This window comes from Hipposideros armiger, unplaced genomic scaffold (genome assembly GCF_001890085.2).
Source record: "Hipposideros armiger isolate ML-2016 unplaced genomic scaffold, ASM189008v1 scaffold_354, whole genome shotgun sequence".
In the NCBI taxonomy this organism is placed as follows: domain Eukaryota; kingdom Metazoa; phylum Chordata; class Mammalia; order Chiroptera; family Hipposideridae; genus Hipposideros; species Hipposideros armiger.
Window position 1 is genome coordinate 807,433 of NW_017731704.1, and position 15,793 is coordinate 823,225.

Consider the following 15,793-nt stretch of genomic DNA (forward strand, 5'->3'; position numbering starts at 1 on the left):
GGGTGAAAGAGGACAAGAAACATTATTAGGAGTAATATTTATATTTTTATTTTAAAAAATAGCCATGAAAATTTATTTTGGCTACATTTTTCACATTGATTCAAATAAAAATTGTTTTTAGCTTTTATTTCTAAATAGAAAATACTGCTCCAATATTGTATATTTTGGAAAAGTATTATCCATTTTTAGGTAAAAGAGAGTTGTACTGATAGGTTATATTCTTATTTATGGAAACAATTAAAATCAAGGTACCTTTTGAAATTTTTTCATGAAAATTTTTATTCATGCAAACTGATTAAAAGTGTTCATTTAATGTAGAGTGTACTGATTATTAACTCCCTGAGGTCTGAGCAGGGAAGCACTGAATTGCAGTAGCTTGCAGAAACAGGGATCTTGGGAGTTCATTTTGTCCCGTTTGCTGATTTTATAGTGAACCAGGCTTAGGGAAGTTCCGGTAAACATTACATTCAAATTTACAGAACTACCTTTTTCTTTTTCCAATAAATAACAATTTTCAATGTATGCAAAAAAAACTGCTGGACTTTGCTTCAGTTAAGTCTAATGCTGTGAAACAGTAAAGATAATAAAGCAGAAGTTCTGAAAGCATCAAAAAAAGGTTCCTAGTCAAAGATAAACAAAAACAAATAAGCATCAGCTCCTGTCATAAAAAAGCTGACAATTACGAGTTGTGGGAAGCACAGTTAAATATATGTAACTATACCTCTTGATTCCTTCCGTAAGTATTTTAAATACATTTATTGTCATTTGTCACTAATTTATCCCACATTCAGTGGTTTATATAATTGAGTTTTCCAGAAAACTAAAATTTAATTTCAATTTCTATAGCAGCTTCCCTCCAAAAAACAAACATCGCCCTGCTTCTTAAACAGAGATACAGATCATAATTAGCTTATCTGACCATGTAACTTTACGCTTTAATACATGGTATGGTTTTGCATCTGCTATTAATTTTCTTTTTGTGTTTTCACTATTTTTTTAAGCTGTCAGTAGACTTTTTTTTTGTTGCTGTCATTCTCTCTTATTGAAATCATTTACCTTCTCTTGGTCTGCTTACTACTTTTAGAATATTAAATGACTAAACTCAGGAATATTAAAATATTGTTATTTTAAATAATCTGTTATATCTTATTTGAGAAAATTATAAAGTGATTTAATTATAAGGAAGTTCACTGTTAGAATGAGGCTTTAAGGTTTTTTGGTTTTTTTGTTTTTAACCTAGTGCACCTTAGATTCTGATGTTTTGCTTTTTATTTACCTTGCTTTAAGACCATATTCTATAACAAACTTAAGTTGTTATGTTCAGACAGTGGTTTTATTCTGACCACATAGCTTGATGAAAAAAATGCATGCTGTTGGGGTATGCTGGTTAGGCCTCTAGACCTAAGTTCCTGTTAGGTAAGTGGGCCAACTTGGTTAAGATTCTTAACAGAGTATGTTACCATCTCGCCCATTGTCAGAAGTTTAAACATAAAATGAGGTACTGACTCTAAAGGAGATGGTGTAGACGTGAGAGCTCTGTGAATGGTGAGTAATGGCAGTGGTAAATGTTAAGTTAGTCATTTGCGCTTAAGGTAATCTAACTATGTAAAACTCACTTTCAATCTGGTTAGTTTTACCTTAAACATTCACCTTCAGCCCGTTCTGTTCACTGCCAGTCTAGGTTTCTCGAGTTGTCATTTCAACATCCAGCAAGTACTGGGAGTCAGTAAAGTTGTTTCTCACCGCCATCCTTCCAGGAAACCCATTTATCTGCTCTGTTTAGTCTCTGCGGGTGAGATAGTTTCACAGGATGTATTTAGTTACTGTTTTCACTTTGTTGACTTAAAGATAAACATAGGTTTGTCAGGAGCTTCAGATAAACTTTGTCTTATTTTGGATTTGAATTATTTTAAATTACTATCATCGCAAACATATGGTTCCAGATTTGCTTTTTATATGTTAAATGAGCCTCCTAAGAATGAGGGCAGAAATGTGCTTAGAATAATTCTACCGGAACTCTTCAGTTTGTTTATCATTTTTGTATTTTGTTTTATAATTTGTTGTCTGATTTTAACTGGTTATGTAAAATTTCAGTTTCATTTATTTTGTGATATGATTAGAATTAAATTCAAAGTGAAGCAAATAAATTATACTTTAAGAATATATCTTATCACCTCTGTGACTAGGCATTTGTGGAAAGTGTCTACATGGATTATTTTGCTTTAAAGAATCAGGTTTTATTTTACTTTGTTATTTTTGCTGAATATAAAATCACAGCATACCTTCTATTATAAAAGTATCATAATAAATGACATTTATATTTCTTTTCTATAGGTAATATGAAAGTGTAATAGGTTTTGTAATATTTATGGGGTTGATTTTCATATATGGTCAACTAACTTTATACCAATCAGTCTTGGTATCAGACGATAGTCTGAGGATAAGTCAGCACATCTCAGGAGCTCCAGTATCCCCTTCCATCTTCCATCCCTCTAAAAAGAAACCCCTAAGACAACTCAAATTCACTCACTATTTGATGTTAGTCAAAAGTCTCATCTTTTCATACGAAGGAGAACATATAATTTTGTTCTGTCTTGGGTTAACTTTTTTAAATAATAGAAGTTCAGATTTTGAAGATAACTAATATGTGTGTGCATCCGGTTCCTCTTTGCTTCATAGTTTGTTCCTCAGTCTATCCCTTTCCTCTTGCGTTTTCCTACAGGAGCGAGGAGAAATAAGGCTGCACCTTGCACACTTTGCTTGGAAATTTCCTCAGTTCAATATCCAAGTTCTTCTCGTTACAAGTTCTGCCTGATACCCAACAGGAGAACGTAGTTAAGCAAAGTTTTTGCCACTTAAAAAAAATATATTTTTTCTCCAGTGTCCAAGAACATGGTTTTCATTTCCTTCTGAGACCTCATGAAAAATATTTAACATTTAGATCTCTCCCAACATTGTGTTCATGATGATATATGTGTTCTCTACAATAGTTTTTCTACCATCTGCTTCACTTCTAAGTCTCTCCAAAATCACCTTTAATGTCCATGTTTCTCACCAACCATCATTCCAAGGCAACCTGGGCATTTTCTGTCAAGTAACTCAAGATTCTTCCAGTCTCTATCTATTACCCGGATCCACAGCCATTTCCACATTTTTAGGTATTTGTTACAGCAGCACCCAACTCTGAGTACTAAAATTTGTATCAATCAGTGTTGTCCAGAAGGTTCTGTTTATTTCAAGGACTTGGCTTACATGACTGTGGGGGCTGACAGGTCACAGTCTGTAGGACAGGCTCGGATGGAAACTGAGTCTTAAGGCACAATTTCTTTCCCTTCTGGGAAATCTTCTGTTTCTGCTCTTCAGGCCTTTCAACTGATCTGGAGTCCACGCAGGTTATCAAGAATAATCTCCTTTATTGAAAGTCAGCTGATTATAGATGTTAACCACAACTCTAAAATACTTTCACAGGAGCACCTAGATTCATATTTGATTACATAACTATGTATGATAGCCTAGTCAAATTAACACATACAACTATTACAGAGGGAAAATGTGGGACAGGGTGGGTTTGCTTATTATGTTGAGTGGTCAGGAAATATGTGACATTTGATCAGAGAAGTTATCTAAAATATATTATCTCTCTGGTAAAGTTCTTTTCAAATTGTGTTCCTTGGCAATTTAACAAATGTGTAATCATTTTAATGTATTATCTTGTTAGATCTTTCTTACCAGCTGTCCTTTTAGTATCTTACCATTTTTATTCTGTGATAGAATCATTTTCTTATATGGCGTTCTTAAACTTAATGAACAATTTATTAGCTAAACCAAGAGAATGAAGGTCACTGAAATGATGATAAAGTGACAATACTAGTTGATGTTCAGATTTGGTTTATAGGCCAATACTACTCTACTGGGAAAATTCTTTGTGCTGCCTAAGATTAAATAGGGACTATTTTAATTAGTGCACCCTTTAGATAAATGGAGCCTTTAAAAATGTACCAGTTTGCATAGTGTTTCCATTATATAATTGGCTATTTCTAGGTTGCATAACAGACTGTAAATTTCAGCTTTTGCTTAACTTAATAAACTTACAAGAAAAAGAGGAAAATACCATTGTCTTTATACTTTTGTGTTAACTACCCTGTACACTAACCAACAATGGTCTACTGTTGTATATTGCATAAAAATTGAGTTTTTTCACTCTAAATTTTAAGACAATTCTTAGGGCCATCCATTTATCTTATATTTCATTTCTCACATTTTCTTTTATACCATGGCTTTACTTTTTAATTTAGGCAACCTGTTGGTCCCTATCTGAGTATGACTTGCTTGCTCAGCTTGCTTTTTCTTACCTGAAATGGTTTCTCCTGCACATCAAAGCCCTGTGTATTGCCTCTGAGAGAAAACAACATTTTGTAGTGGGGAGAAGGGGCCATGTACTCTGTTCCTAATGTTTTGTGACATTGGAAAATTGAATATACTCTATTCTCTGCATTTCCTAGTTGCTTCATGTGACTTCTCGGTGTTTACACATAGTACAGTCCATTCATTTGTGTTTGCTTTAATGTTCTGTTCTAATTGTTCTCATGTGTTATTGAATGTATTGTTTTTGAAGGTATTTTGGGTTTGGGGGGTTTTGCTTTGAAATACTGTACCTATAATCAAAACTTTTTAAAAACCAGCAGACTTTTTTCCATTTGTGAAAACCAATTTCTGACATTATTTTTGTCCCATAAAGTCCTTTTTTCCTTGCTTCCTATCCCACATCCCCCTGATAGCTTGAGGCATCTTGTTGATAATGTAGAAATCCTCAGAGCTTTTGGACATTTAGTGTGATTTCAAACTCATTACTTGTCCACTACAGGATGTTTGATGTGGGAGGACAGAGATCTGAGCGGAAGAAATGGATTCATTGCTTTGAAGGTGTGACCGCCATCATTTTCTGTGTAGCGTTGAGTGACTATGACCTCGTCCTGGCTGAAGATGAAGAAATGGCAAGTAGAACCACCTTTAATGAAAGATTGAGCATGAAATATGAAGAGCTGAAGATGTTACCAAAAATATTTCTGAGAAAAATTCTTGAAAAATTCTTTGAATTTCAAATAATTCTCTGAATTATTTGAAAGTTTGGGCTGTTTAACTTTCCTGTTTCCGTACGAAAAGGGAAGTTTACTAACGAAACGCAGATGGAGCCTAAGAAAAAGGAAACGACTGAGAGTTAATCTCCCCTCAGCCCTATGTGCGCTTAACTGTGCATTTCCTATATCTGGTAGTGTCTACGTACTGAATAAAAATAAAGTTAGTTCCATAATAGTCCTTGGCTTCTTTTTCTTAGCTTAGTACTTCTGCCAGCTCAGTAATCTTTGATCCACGTCATGTTTTGTGATTGCCATATAATTTTCAGATGCGTTTCATTACAGTATCATTAATCTGGAGGAAATATTTTTAAGTAGAAATTTAAAACTGTCATTTTAAATTAACTTCAGTTAACAAACTGGGGAAAAGGTAGAAATGTCAGTTTTATTTTTTTTTAAATCAGGAATGTGCAGTTATAGTGCAGTAAATGCAGTGCGCCATCATACATTCATTCCTCTCATTTTGGCACTCTAACATATATCTATGCCCTTTTTGAAACCACAGATGCTGAAAGGGCAAGAAACAGGATTGGAGGTTTCCTTTCCGAATGTACCTTTGTATTTAGGGTGTTGGGCTAATTGTGTTTCAGCTTACTCAGTTTAATTTATTTATCTTCAAAAACCTTTACTTATCTTCTAATGGAAACTTCAGTTAACTTGGCCTCCTAGATTGCCAGGTGCTGCCCCAGGATAGTCCCTGGTACTGTGACACATAGTGGACATTTAGCCAGTGCTGGATGAATGTAAAAAGTAATGAGTGATGTAGACACTTAGTCTCACCTAAACTCAAAGTGTGCCAGAAGTGTACTCTTGTGGTATTTTATATGTTTTTCTGCTGACTAAGCTCTATTTTGTTAACGACAGTTGTTATTTTTTAAAAGTAATATTTCTCAATCCTTGCCATTATAACAAACTGATTGTATTCTTTCCTGTTGTAGAACCGAATGCATGAAAGCATGAAGTTGTTTGACAGCATATGTAACAACAAATGGTTTACAGATACATCTATTATACTTTTTCTAAACAAGAAGGATCTCTTCGAAGAAAAAATCAAAAAGAGCCCTCTCACTATATGCTATCCGGAATATGCAGGTATTTTACTTACTGTAGATATCTTGTCAAGTCACATATTTCTAAGTGAATGTTCCCCTAAGGCAAGATTTCAATTGTTGATTTGAATTTCTTAGCTTAGTAATTCTTACCTTAAGAGAAATCACCTATAAAGTTATATTTAGGCACAAGGAGTTACTTGAGGTTTAGATTAGATTTATTTAGAATAGCATCTATTTTATGGAAAAGCTGTTGAATAATTTTCTGTGCTGACTACGAGTCTTCCTAAACTTAAAATTCTGATTTCTTCATGTAGTTAACAGATCTTGTGTCTATTGTGTGATGCACAATAAATGAGACATATCTCTGTTCTCATCTCAAAGACAGATGTATCATGAACAAATAATAGCAGTGTATAATATGCCACTACAGAGGAACATGGAAGGCAAAAAATAATCAAGAAGAAATTTGCGAGTTAGCTAACAACTCAAGGGAATCAGGGAAGGTTTCACAGGAAATCCAAACTTTGGTAATGAGACTATTAATGGCATTTAATTTTATTACTATGGAAAGTGGTCTGCAGTGAGAAAAGGAGACCTGAGATGCAGTTCAGGTTTTTCCATAATGAACTCTTTGATCTTGAACAAGGCAATTAATTTACCTGGGTTTCAGTATCCCATCTGTAAAATCAGAAGTTGGGCTAAAACGTTGGTGTGGTTTAGGTCTGTTCCTTGGAACACCTCCTGGGCTGCTACTGAAAGCGGGTGCCAGGAACAGAGACACAGATCCACTCCGCACACACACTCACACAACTTCTCTCTCATTAAAGCACAGTAACTTAGCTTTCATCTGCCTTATATGTTGGGTTTCTGAAAAAGATTTTATTTTAATGAAGAGAACTCTGTGCCTAAAAAGTGAGAGAGAGTTTGACTGCTACTGGTTTATATTATCTCAATCTACATATTCAAAGAGTTTGGTTAATTTAGCTAATTGACAGAAAAGTTGCCCTTACTCTATCCTTCCTGTTAAAAAAAAGTCTCAAGAATTTGTTTCATTATAAACAAAACTTTGGTCAGTATTGAGTAAATTGTATGATGAGTATTTACTGCCTTTTCAGAGGTGATGTTAAAACAACCTGTGATATCAATGCTCTTATTTGCCACTCATGCTAGTGAGAGTGTCGGGGCTCAATAAAGTAACACAGTCCAAATCCAGACCTGTCTTTCTCACTCCTGCACCTACACCATTAACAACCAGGCCACACTTAATTAAATTCTTATTGGAACCAGGGGGTGAGGGAGGTCCTTCAATAAATATAATCACACTACTCATTACAGCCGATTTTATATACTGCAAAGTTATACTCCGGTTGAAAATGATTTCACACAGTGGCTTATTTTAAAACTTTTGTTTTCTTTTTGAAAGTCATAGTATCCTAGGTCACCTTATTCAGGAACAGTTTCAGTGCTTATTAGAAACCAAATTATTTATAGTTCTAATTCTAAAATGAAGTTATTCAGACTCAGGGTGGTTCAGTTTTGCCGTTACTTTAATCTGTCTTTCAGTTTATTTCTGTAATTTTCTATTATGAAAGAGTCATTTTGTGTGACCAGCGTACCCAAATGATTCTATAAATATGACATATACCTACAGGGATTTCAGAACAAGCAAGAATATGCTTGTTAGTCTTTCTTTGCCAGGTATTTAGTGTGTACAAGAATTCTCCTTATGTTTCAAGTTAATAGGAATCCCTGAGCTCAGAATCTTTGAACAAAGAGAGTATCATATAATTATTTCACACTCCTGGTGTTAAAATTATAATTTAATCTTCACTGCGCACCCTAATTATTGAGTTGCCTCTTGTTTCAGCCTCAGCTCTTAGCTCTTGTGGCTGTTGCTTTCCATAAAAGAACCCTGTGTACTCTCCAACCACTCAGCTTATTTTCTACTTCTACCTGTTCTTTTATTTTTATTCACATGTCGGCAGTTCACCACATTCCATCTGCAGCCCTGTAATCTTTTATCAAGCACTGTATCCTTCCATAGTCATATTTATTCTCACCATGTTAAATTCTGCTATCAACTCTGATTTCTGTCCAGAACATCAAACTTGCATTTCCAGCTAATTGTTGAACATGTACTTGTTTTTCAGCACCTGAAACTCAAACTAAACCCATGATACTTTTTTTTCCTCAAACCTCTGTTCTTAAACCAGGCTATCATCTATACTTACCTTTATTTAGGACAGTTCTCTCACATGTTGGAAAATATCCATCACTTCTCCCCCTACCCCCATCCTTACCATTCTCTTCTTAAGACTTAAAATCAGATTGAGAAATGTGCTCATAGTTTATTCATGTGTCTTGTTGCTCTTGGGATTAGGTGATATAACTACATGGAACACATACAGGAAATTGAGCTATGCACTCAGTGATAGCTATTTTCCCAAAATATATTTTTAATATAGAGGTTGCATTAGGTTATGTGTGAACAACACACTGTTTATTGCTTTAGAATTTCAGAGCATCAAACTTTTTTTAATTTAATAAAATAAAATAAAATTTTATGTGTAAAAGCACAGCAATATCTTGGTTTGCGAGCATAATTCGTTCTGGAAACAAACTACTTGTATTGCAAGACATCGCTCGTTTACCACATTAAAATGTATTATTGGGTTGTCGAAAAAGTCATGACCCATTTTTGCAATGAAAAACAGAAAAAATACATCATGACTTTTCTGACAACCCAATAGAAATGTTTGCTTGTCTTGTAGAACACTCGCAAACCATGTTCCTCATAATCCAAGGTTTTACTGTATATGGTTGTCTGCTAGCTGCTTAAAAGAGTTGAAATGTATTTTGACAACCTAGAGAAAATGGATAAATTCTTAGAAATACATAGCCTACCAAGACTGAATTACAAAGAAATACAGAATCTGAACAGACTTATTACTGGTAAGAAGATTAAATCAGTAATCAAAACCCTTCCAAACAATAAAAGTTCATGACCAAATGTTCTCACTAGTGAATTCTACCAAACATTTAACGGAGAATTAATACCAGTTCTTCTGAAACTCTTCCAAAATAGAAGAGGACAGAACACCTCCAAACTCATTTTACAGGGCCAGTGTTACCCTGATACCAACACCAAACACAGATACCATAAGAAAAGAAAATTACAGGTCAATGTCCCTGATGAACACAAGTACAAAAATTCTTAACAAAATATTAGCAAATCGAATTCAACAATACATTAAAAGGATCATATATCATTTGCTGTTACTTTCATCTTACTTGCATGATCAAGTGGGATTTATTCCATGGATGCAAGGATGGTTTAATATCTGAAAATCAGTGCAGTATACCACCTTAACAAAATGTTGGATAAAAATTATATGATCATTTCAATAGATGCAGAAAAGTATTTGATAAGATTCAAATTTATCATATATGATAAACACTGAACAAAGTGGGTATAGAGGGAATGTACTTCAACATAATAGAGGCTATATATGACAAGCCGACAACTAACATTATACTCAATAGTGAAAAGCTGGAAGTTTTTCCTCTAAGATCAGGAATGAAATAAACAAGAAATCCCAACTCTTGCTACTTTTATTCAACATAGTATTGGAAGTCCTATCCAGAGAAATTAGACAAGAAAAAGAAAAGGCATCCAAATTGGAAAGGAAGAAGAAAAAGTGTCACTATCTACAGATGACATGTTATATATAGGACACTCTAACAACTCTACCACAAAACTGCTAAACTCATTCAGTAAAGTTGCAGGATACAAAATTAATATACAAAAATCTGTTGCATTTCTATACACTATAATGAACTATCAGGAAAATCAAGAAAAAAGCCCCAGTTACAATTGTGTCAAGAACAAAATGCCTAGGAATAAATTTAACCAAGGAGGTGAAAGACTTGTACACTGAAAACTCTGAGACACTGATGAAAGACATTCAAGAAGACACAAAGGAAAGATATTGTTAAAATGACCATGCTACCCAAAACAATCTACAGATTCAGTGCAATTCTATCAAAATTCCAGTGACATTTTTCACAGAAAGAATAATCCTAAAATTTGTATGGAACCACAAGAGACTTCAAATAGCTAAAGCAGCCTTGAGAACAAAGCTGGAGGCATCATGCTCCCTGATTTAAAATATATTACAGTGTTCTAGTTATCAAAACAGTGTGGTATTGGCATAAAACAGATACACAGATCAATGGAACAGAATAGTTCAGAAATAAACTCATGAATATATAGTCAATTTATGACAAAGGAGCCAAGAATATACAGTGGAGAAAGGGCACTGTCTTCAGTAAATGCTGTTGGAAAAACTGGGCAGCCACATGCAAAAGAAAACTGAACCACTATCTTACACCATACACAAAATTAACTCAAAATGGATTAAAGACTGGAACATAAGACCTGAGACCATAAAGCCCAAGAAAACAGTTGGTAAGCTCCTTGACGTCTTGGATTGACACCAAAAGCAAAAGCAACAAAACCAAAGGAAACAACGAGGACTACATCAAACTAAAAGGCTTCTGCCCAGCAAAGGAAACCCTCACCAAAATGAGAAGGCAACATCCTGAATGGGGGGAAATATTTGTAAACCTTTTTATCTGCTAAGGGGTTAATATCCAAAATATGTAAAGAACTCATACAACTCAATAGCCAAAAAACCTAAACCCAATTGAAAAATGGGCAGGGGATCTAAGTAGACGTTGTCCCAGGAAAATATACAAATAGCCATCAGGTCCATGAAAAGGTACTCAACATCAGTAAACATCAGGGAAATGCAAATCAAAACCACAATGAGATATCACCTCCCACCTGCTAGAATGGCTGTTATCAAAAAGACAAGAAATAAGTATTGATGAGGATGTGTGGAAAAGCAACCCTTGGGCACTGCTGGTGGGAATAGTAATTTTGGTGACTCCATTGTAGAAACCATATAAATGTTCTCAAAAATTAAAAACAAGTACCATATGACCCAGCAAGTCCACCTCTGAGTATTCATCTGAAGAAAACAAAAACGCTGACTCAAAAAGATGTCTGCACCCCCATGTTTATTGCAGCATTTACAGTAGCCACCACATGGAAACAGCTGGTGAACTGATGGGAGGGCTAGCCTAGCACTGCCGTATCTATCATAGGTGGCAGTTTGTACATTGCATCTTCATGACATGGAATGAGTCTCAGATGTGGAGTAGAGGGTCTCAGAGCGGCTGTATTGAGCAGGCTGAGTATTAAAAGACCTGGAAGCCAGGCAAATGATTTTGTGTTATTACTGCAAACAATTTTTTTTCAAATGAACATTTGATTGAAGTATTACATAGGTACATATGTAAAATATATACATAACAAAAAAACAGCACAAATATGAAGCTCATTGAATTTTTAAAAGTGAAAATACTGATATATTTACCCCTCAGGTCAAGAAGTATAATAGAACATTTCCAGGTTCTCAGATGCCCATCATGGCCCTCCTGGTCTGACTGGCCAAACCCCTCACATACTCTCATGCAGTAAACATTATTATGACTTATCCTTGTTGATTAATTGTATTGTTCTCACACTTCTTTGTTTTCTAAACATCAGTTGAATCATACAGTGTATACTCTTTGTATCTGGCTTTATTTGCTCATGAGTATGTTTATTAAACTTATCCATGTTATTGTGTGTAGCAATGGTACTTTCATTCTCTTTACTGTAGAGCAGCTTGTTTCATGAATATACTGGAATTTATTTAGCTGGATTGTTTCCTAAACTAGAAGTTCTGCTGTTAAGAGTCTTTATTGTTTTCTGGTGAACAAATGTATGTAGTTATGTCAAGGGCACATCCAGAAACCGAATTACTGGGTCACAGAGTATGCATGAGATTATTTTTAGACACTGCCAAACAATTTCTGGAGTGTTTGTACTCAGAAGTCTCTAGTCAGTTACATGAAAGCAGGAGCGTGTCATTCGCTTGTTTGTAACCTCGTAGCCGATAAACCATATTTTAGACCCTTGTACAACTTTCTAATAAAAAAAAGTAAGAAATGCTAATTAGTGTGCATATAGGAAAGTGAATACAAAATACAGATCAGTGTTCAGCCAGCATTTTTTGATGGCTAGTCTAGAACTGAAATACCATGCCACCATCAGAGAACTGAGTGGGTCAGTGTTGGGATGTAGGGTACAAAGGATAGGAAAAAAGGCTTTGGGAGACAGAGGCAAAAACAAAGATCATATGGAATACCATGTTTTTTGGCTTGGGGAGTTTTTTTAAGGATAACTTATAGTCGTTAAAATTAGTTAACATTGGGTATTTTTTATTTTTCTTTTTACTGACAAGTCTGATTAATATTTTCATTTACTCTCTCTTTTTTTAATTTACACCCCTCACAAAGTGATAACCCCCCCTCCCAGTCTACTACTCTGACATCATACATAGCTGTTATAATATAATTGATTATATTCCCTGTGCTGTATTTTACATTCCATGACTACATATGTAATTATAGTTGACATTCATTGTTACTCTGCATCAGCTTCAGGTGTACAGTACAGTGGTCAAGCATCCACACAGCCCATGAAGTGATCCCTCTGATAAATCCAGTGCCCATCTGACACCCTACATGATCTTTACAACATTACTGATTATATTCCCCATACTGTATTTCACATCCCCATGGCTATTTTGTGACTACTAATTGATACTTTCTAAACCATTCACCTTCTCCCCCGCCCCCCAGAACCCTTCCATCCAGCAAAAAATAGACACAGAGATGCAGAGAAAAACATTGGGTATTTTTCATTTAGAAGAAATAGTTTCTCTCATTCTAGAAGGAAAAATACAATTATGGAGTCCACATATTTTATATGTATGAAGATGACTTCAGTATGTTAAGGTTTGCTTTGCTTAGCTGTATACGCATTTTAACTTTTTGCCTTATGTTTCTTTCCTTTTCCCATCTCAGGCTCAAACACATATGAAGAGGCAGCTGCATATATTCAGTGTCAGTTTGAAGACCTCAATAAAAGAAAGGACACAAAGGAAATATACACCCACTTCACATGTGCCACAGACACTAAGAATGTGCAGTTTGTTTTTGATGCCGTAACAGATGTCATCATAAAAAATAATCTAAAAGATTGTGGTCTCTTCTGAGTTTTGCAGTTAATGGTAAAATGCATTTCCAAACCAAATGAGTACTTATATGTGGATCTCTCTAGACTAGAGTCTTGTAGCAACACAGAATGTAGCATATGGATAATGTGTCTGGGACCTGACCAAAGTTGTTCTGTTTCGTTTTCTTTGACTGAAAGTAACAGAAAGACCTTTTCTTAAATGTGAGAGGAGGTCCAGCAGTGTGAAACCAAGGACAGTGTTAAAGCTAGACTCTAGTGTATTGATGATTTCTGCGTAAGTGTAAATATGCAAATGTATGTATACATGTATTTATAACTTTACTTTTTCACATTACTTTTAGGTTTTAAGAGTGGCAACTGACAATTCCAGTGTGATGGCTTTGGAAATAACAGATATATTAAGTACTTTGTACTGAAGGACAGATTATTACTGCGTGTGCCAGTTTCAAACAGCTTTATTTATGTTCATGGTCCTGTAAATTTTTAAGTACATTCATTAATATTAGGACACATTGCAGCCCTTATCTTGATTATATGTATACTTGTAATCATAAAAATGTTATTTGTACAAACATGGCACAGATTATTTTAATAACATGATTTGTTCTTTCAATTTAATGTTCTTAAAGATTGAATATCCCTGCCTTTGAATCAGTTATTTAAACATTGTGTGCATTTCATGTTTTCTTTTAAGAGTGCATGTTGATCTGATTCTACATTAGATTTGGTATAAACTAAATTTTCTTATTTTGAGGATATACTGTCTTAGACTTATTATACTTAATTTTTATTCAGTTGGTTTGTTTTCACTTTGAATTTTAATATTTGGATGGTATTCATGCATTTCCTTAAAGGTGATGCCAGATTAATTTTTATATACTTAAGTAACTACCTTTTTATTTATAACTATGTTTAGGTGGATGGTGAGAGATTTTAGGGGTAAAATATATGTCAGCATAATGAATTTTGAGACATTCATTTGTGTATTTCCTTTGGGAAATCCCTCGTACCCAGCATATATGATAGCTCTTTGTTTGGAAGTTAACAAGAAAGACCTTTACTCTGCTGCTGATATAATGCAAGCTTTTAATTTGTATAAGTAACTAGCCTCAAATTTAATTATCACACTATATTGTTACTTTTTTCTCTTACATTATTCAAATTTCCTCCACTTTCTTGAGTTTAAATTTCTTTTAAAATTGTGCTATTTCTGAGAGTGAAACAGGCAATTACACTTAGAAAATTAGTAATAGTATTTAATAAAGTCAGTGATTGCTATGAATGCTCAAATAAGTGTTACATATCGACTAGATGCTGAACTTTGATAGTCATTTTTCTTTTGATTATTCACAATGTGTCTTGCGGCCTCGTTTAATCAAAATTCCTCACCCTACTTGCTTTTTTTTTACTCATCTTGAAAAAGTTAGCCTTTCAGTAAGTTTTGTGGGTAAGTAGTTTTTAAGTTTAGCTATGTGCTGTCATTTGTTGGATTTTGTTGAAGTGTATTTGTTGAAGTATGCGTATATGTGTGGGTCGGTAACCACAAACTACATTTATATCTGTTTCATTTGGGGGATTTTGTTGTTTTTTTGTAATGTAAAGAAACGCAAAATTATCAAAATTTCTTAAATGTGTTAGTTTAGATTCTTTATGTGCCTTTCCTGAAAGATATGTTTTCATTAATTTTACCAATGGGAGACCTGTAATATCCATATTATAAAGGTATGTATGAAATTCAACTATACTATGAATAAATTTGGATCATGAGAAATACGGTTTTAAAAGCCACAAAGAAGCACATACTGGTTATCATCATTGATGAATTCCTGAACTTTATTCTGTGTAATTGTGTTACTAATAAATACTAATAAATTTAAATTTTTAAAATTTTACAAACCTGTTGGCTAAAAACATTTTGCATTAGGATATAAGTATCAGTCTGTAGTATGTTTGTTTCTTCTCTATCTGTGCTGTCTTACTGCAGTTTCATCTACTCCAAAAGATTGAGTGTTCCCTGCCCCAAGTTTTCTCATGAGATGTGGTGTCACGTTTGGAATTTCCTACTTGATATCTCCTCCTGAGAATGTATTGCCTGCACCCACTCAGTACGCCCAAAACCACATTCATCGTCATTCTCCCTTTAGGTCAGTTCTCTTCCCCTGACCGCCGTTGTAGCCACTCAGTGCCATCATTCGTTTAATCCTTAGGAGGGTAGCTTTCTAGCCATTTAGGACTCTTCTTAGTCCTCATCTCCATCTCTAATAAGCCAACATTTCTCAAAATCCTACTTGTCCAATTCCTTACATACAATTTTGTTTTATTTTTCTGTTTTATTTTTCCTTTCTATCCCAGGATCACACACTGAATTCAGGTCTTTGCTTCACTTTCACTTGAAATGACTTAATGAAACTCCCCACCCCCCATTCTCCCTTCTGTAATCCAGGTGAGTTATCTCA

General features: G+C 34.5%; 1 protein-coding gene across 2 annotated transcripts in view; it reads left to right on the top strand.

Moving 5' to 3' along the window:
- GNAI1 (G protein subunit alpha i1) overlaps window positions 1-15,234 on the top strand; it is a 79,073-nt gene extending 63,839 nt beyond the window's left edge. The window contains exons 6-9 of one of the 2 annotated variants that reach the window (XM_019661591.1): window positions 4,865-4,994; window positions 6,074-6,227; window positions 13,166-13,371; window positions 13,679-15,229. In XM_019661591.1, coding sequence (XP_019517136.1) covers window positions 4,865-4,994; window positions 6,074-6,227; window positions 13,166-13,356 — 475 coding nt within the window. In that variant the 3' untranslated portion in view covers window positions 13,357-13,371; window positions 13,679-15,229. Of the gene's footprint in view, window positions 1-4,864; window positions 4,995-6,073; window positions 6,228-13,165 lie in introns of both variants that reach the window. The other variant, XM_019661590.1, reaches the window with a different exon arrangement.
- The last annotated feature ends 559 nt before the right edge of the window (window positions 15,235-15,793 follow it).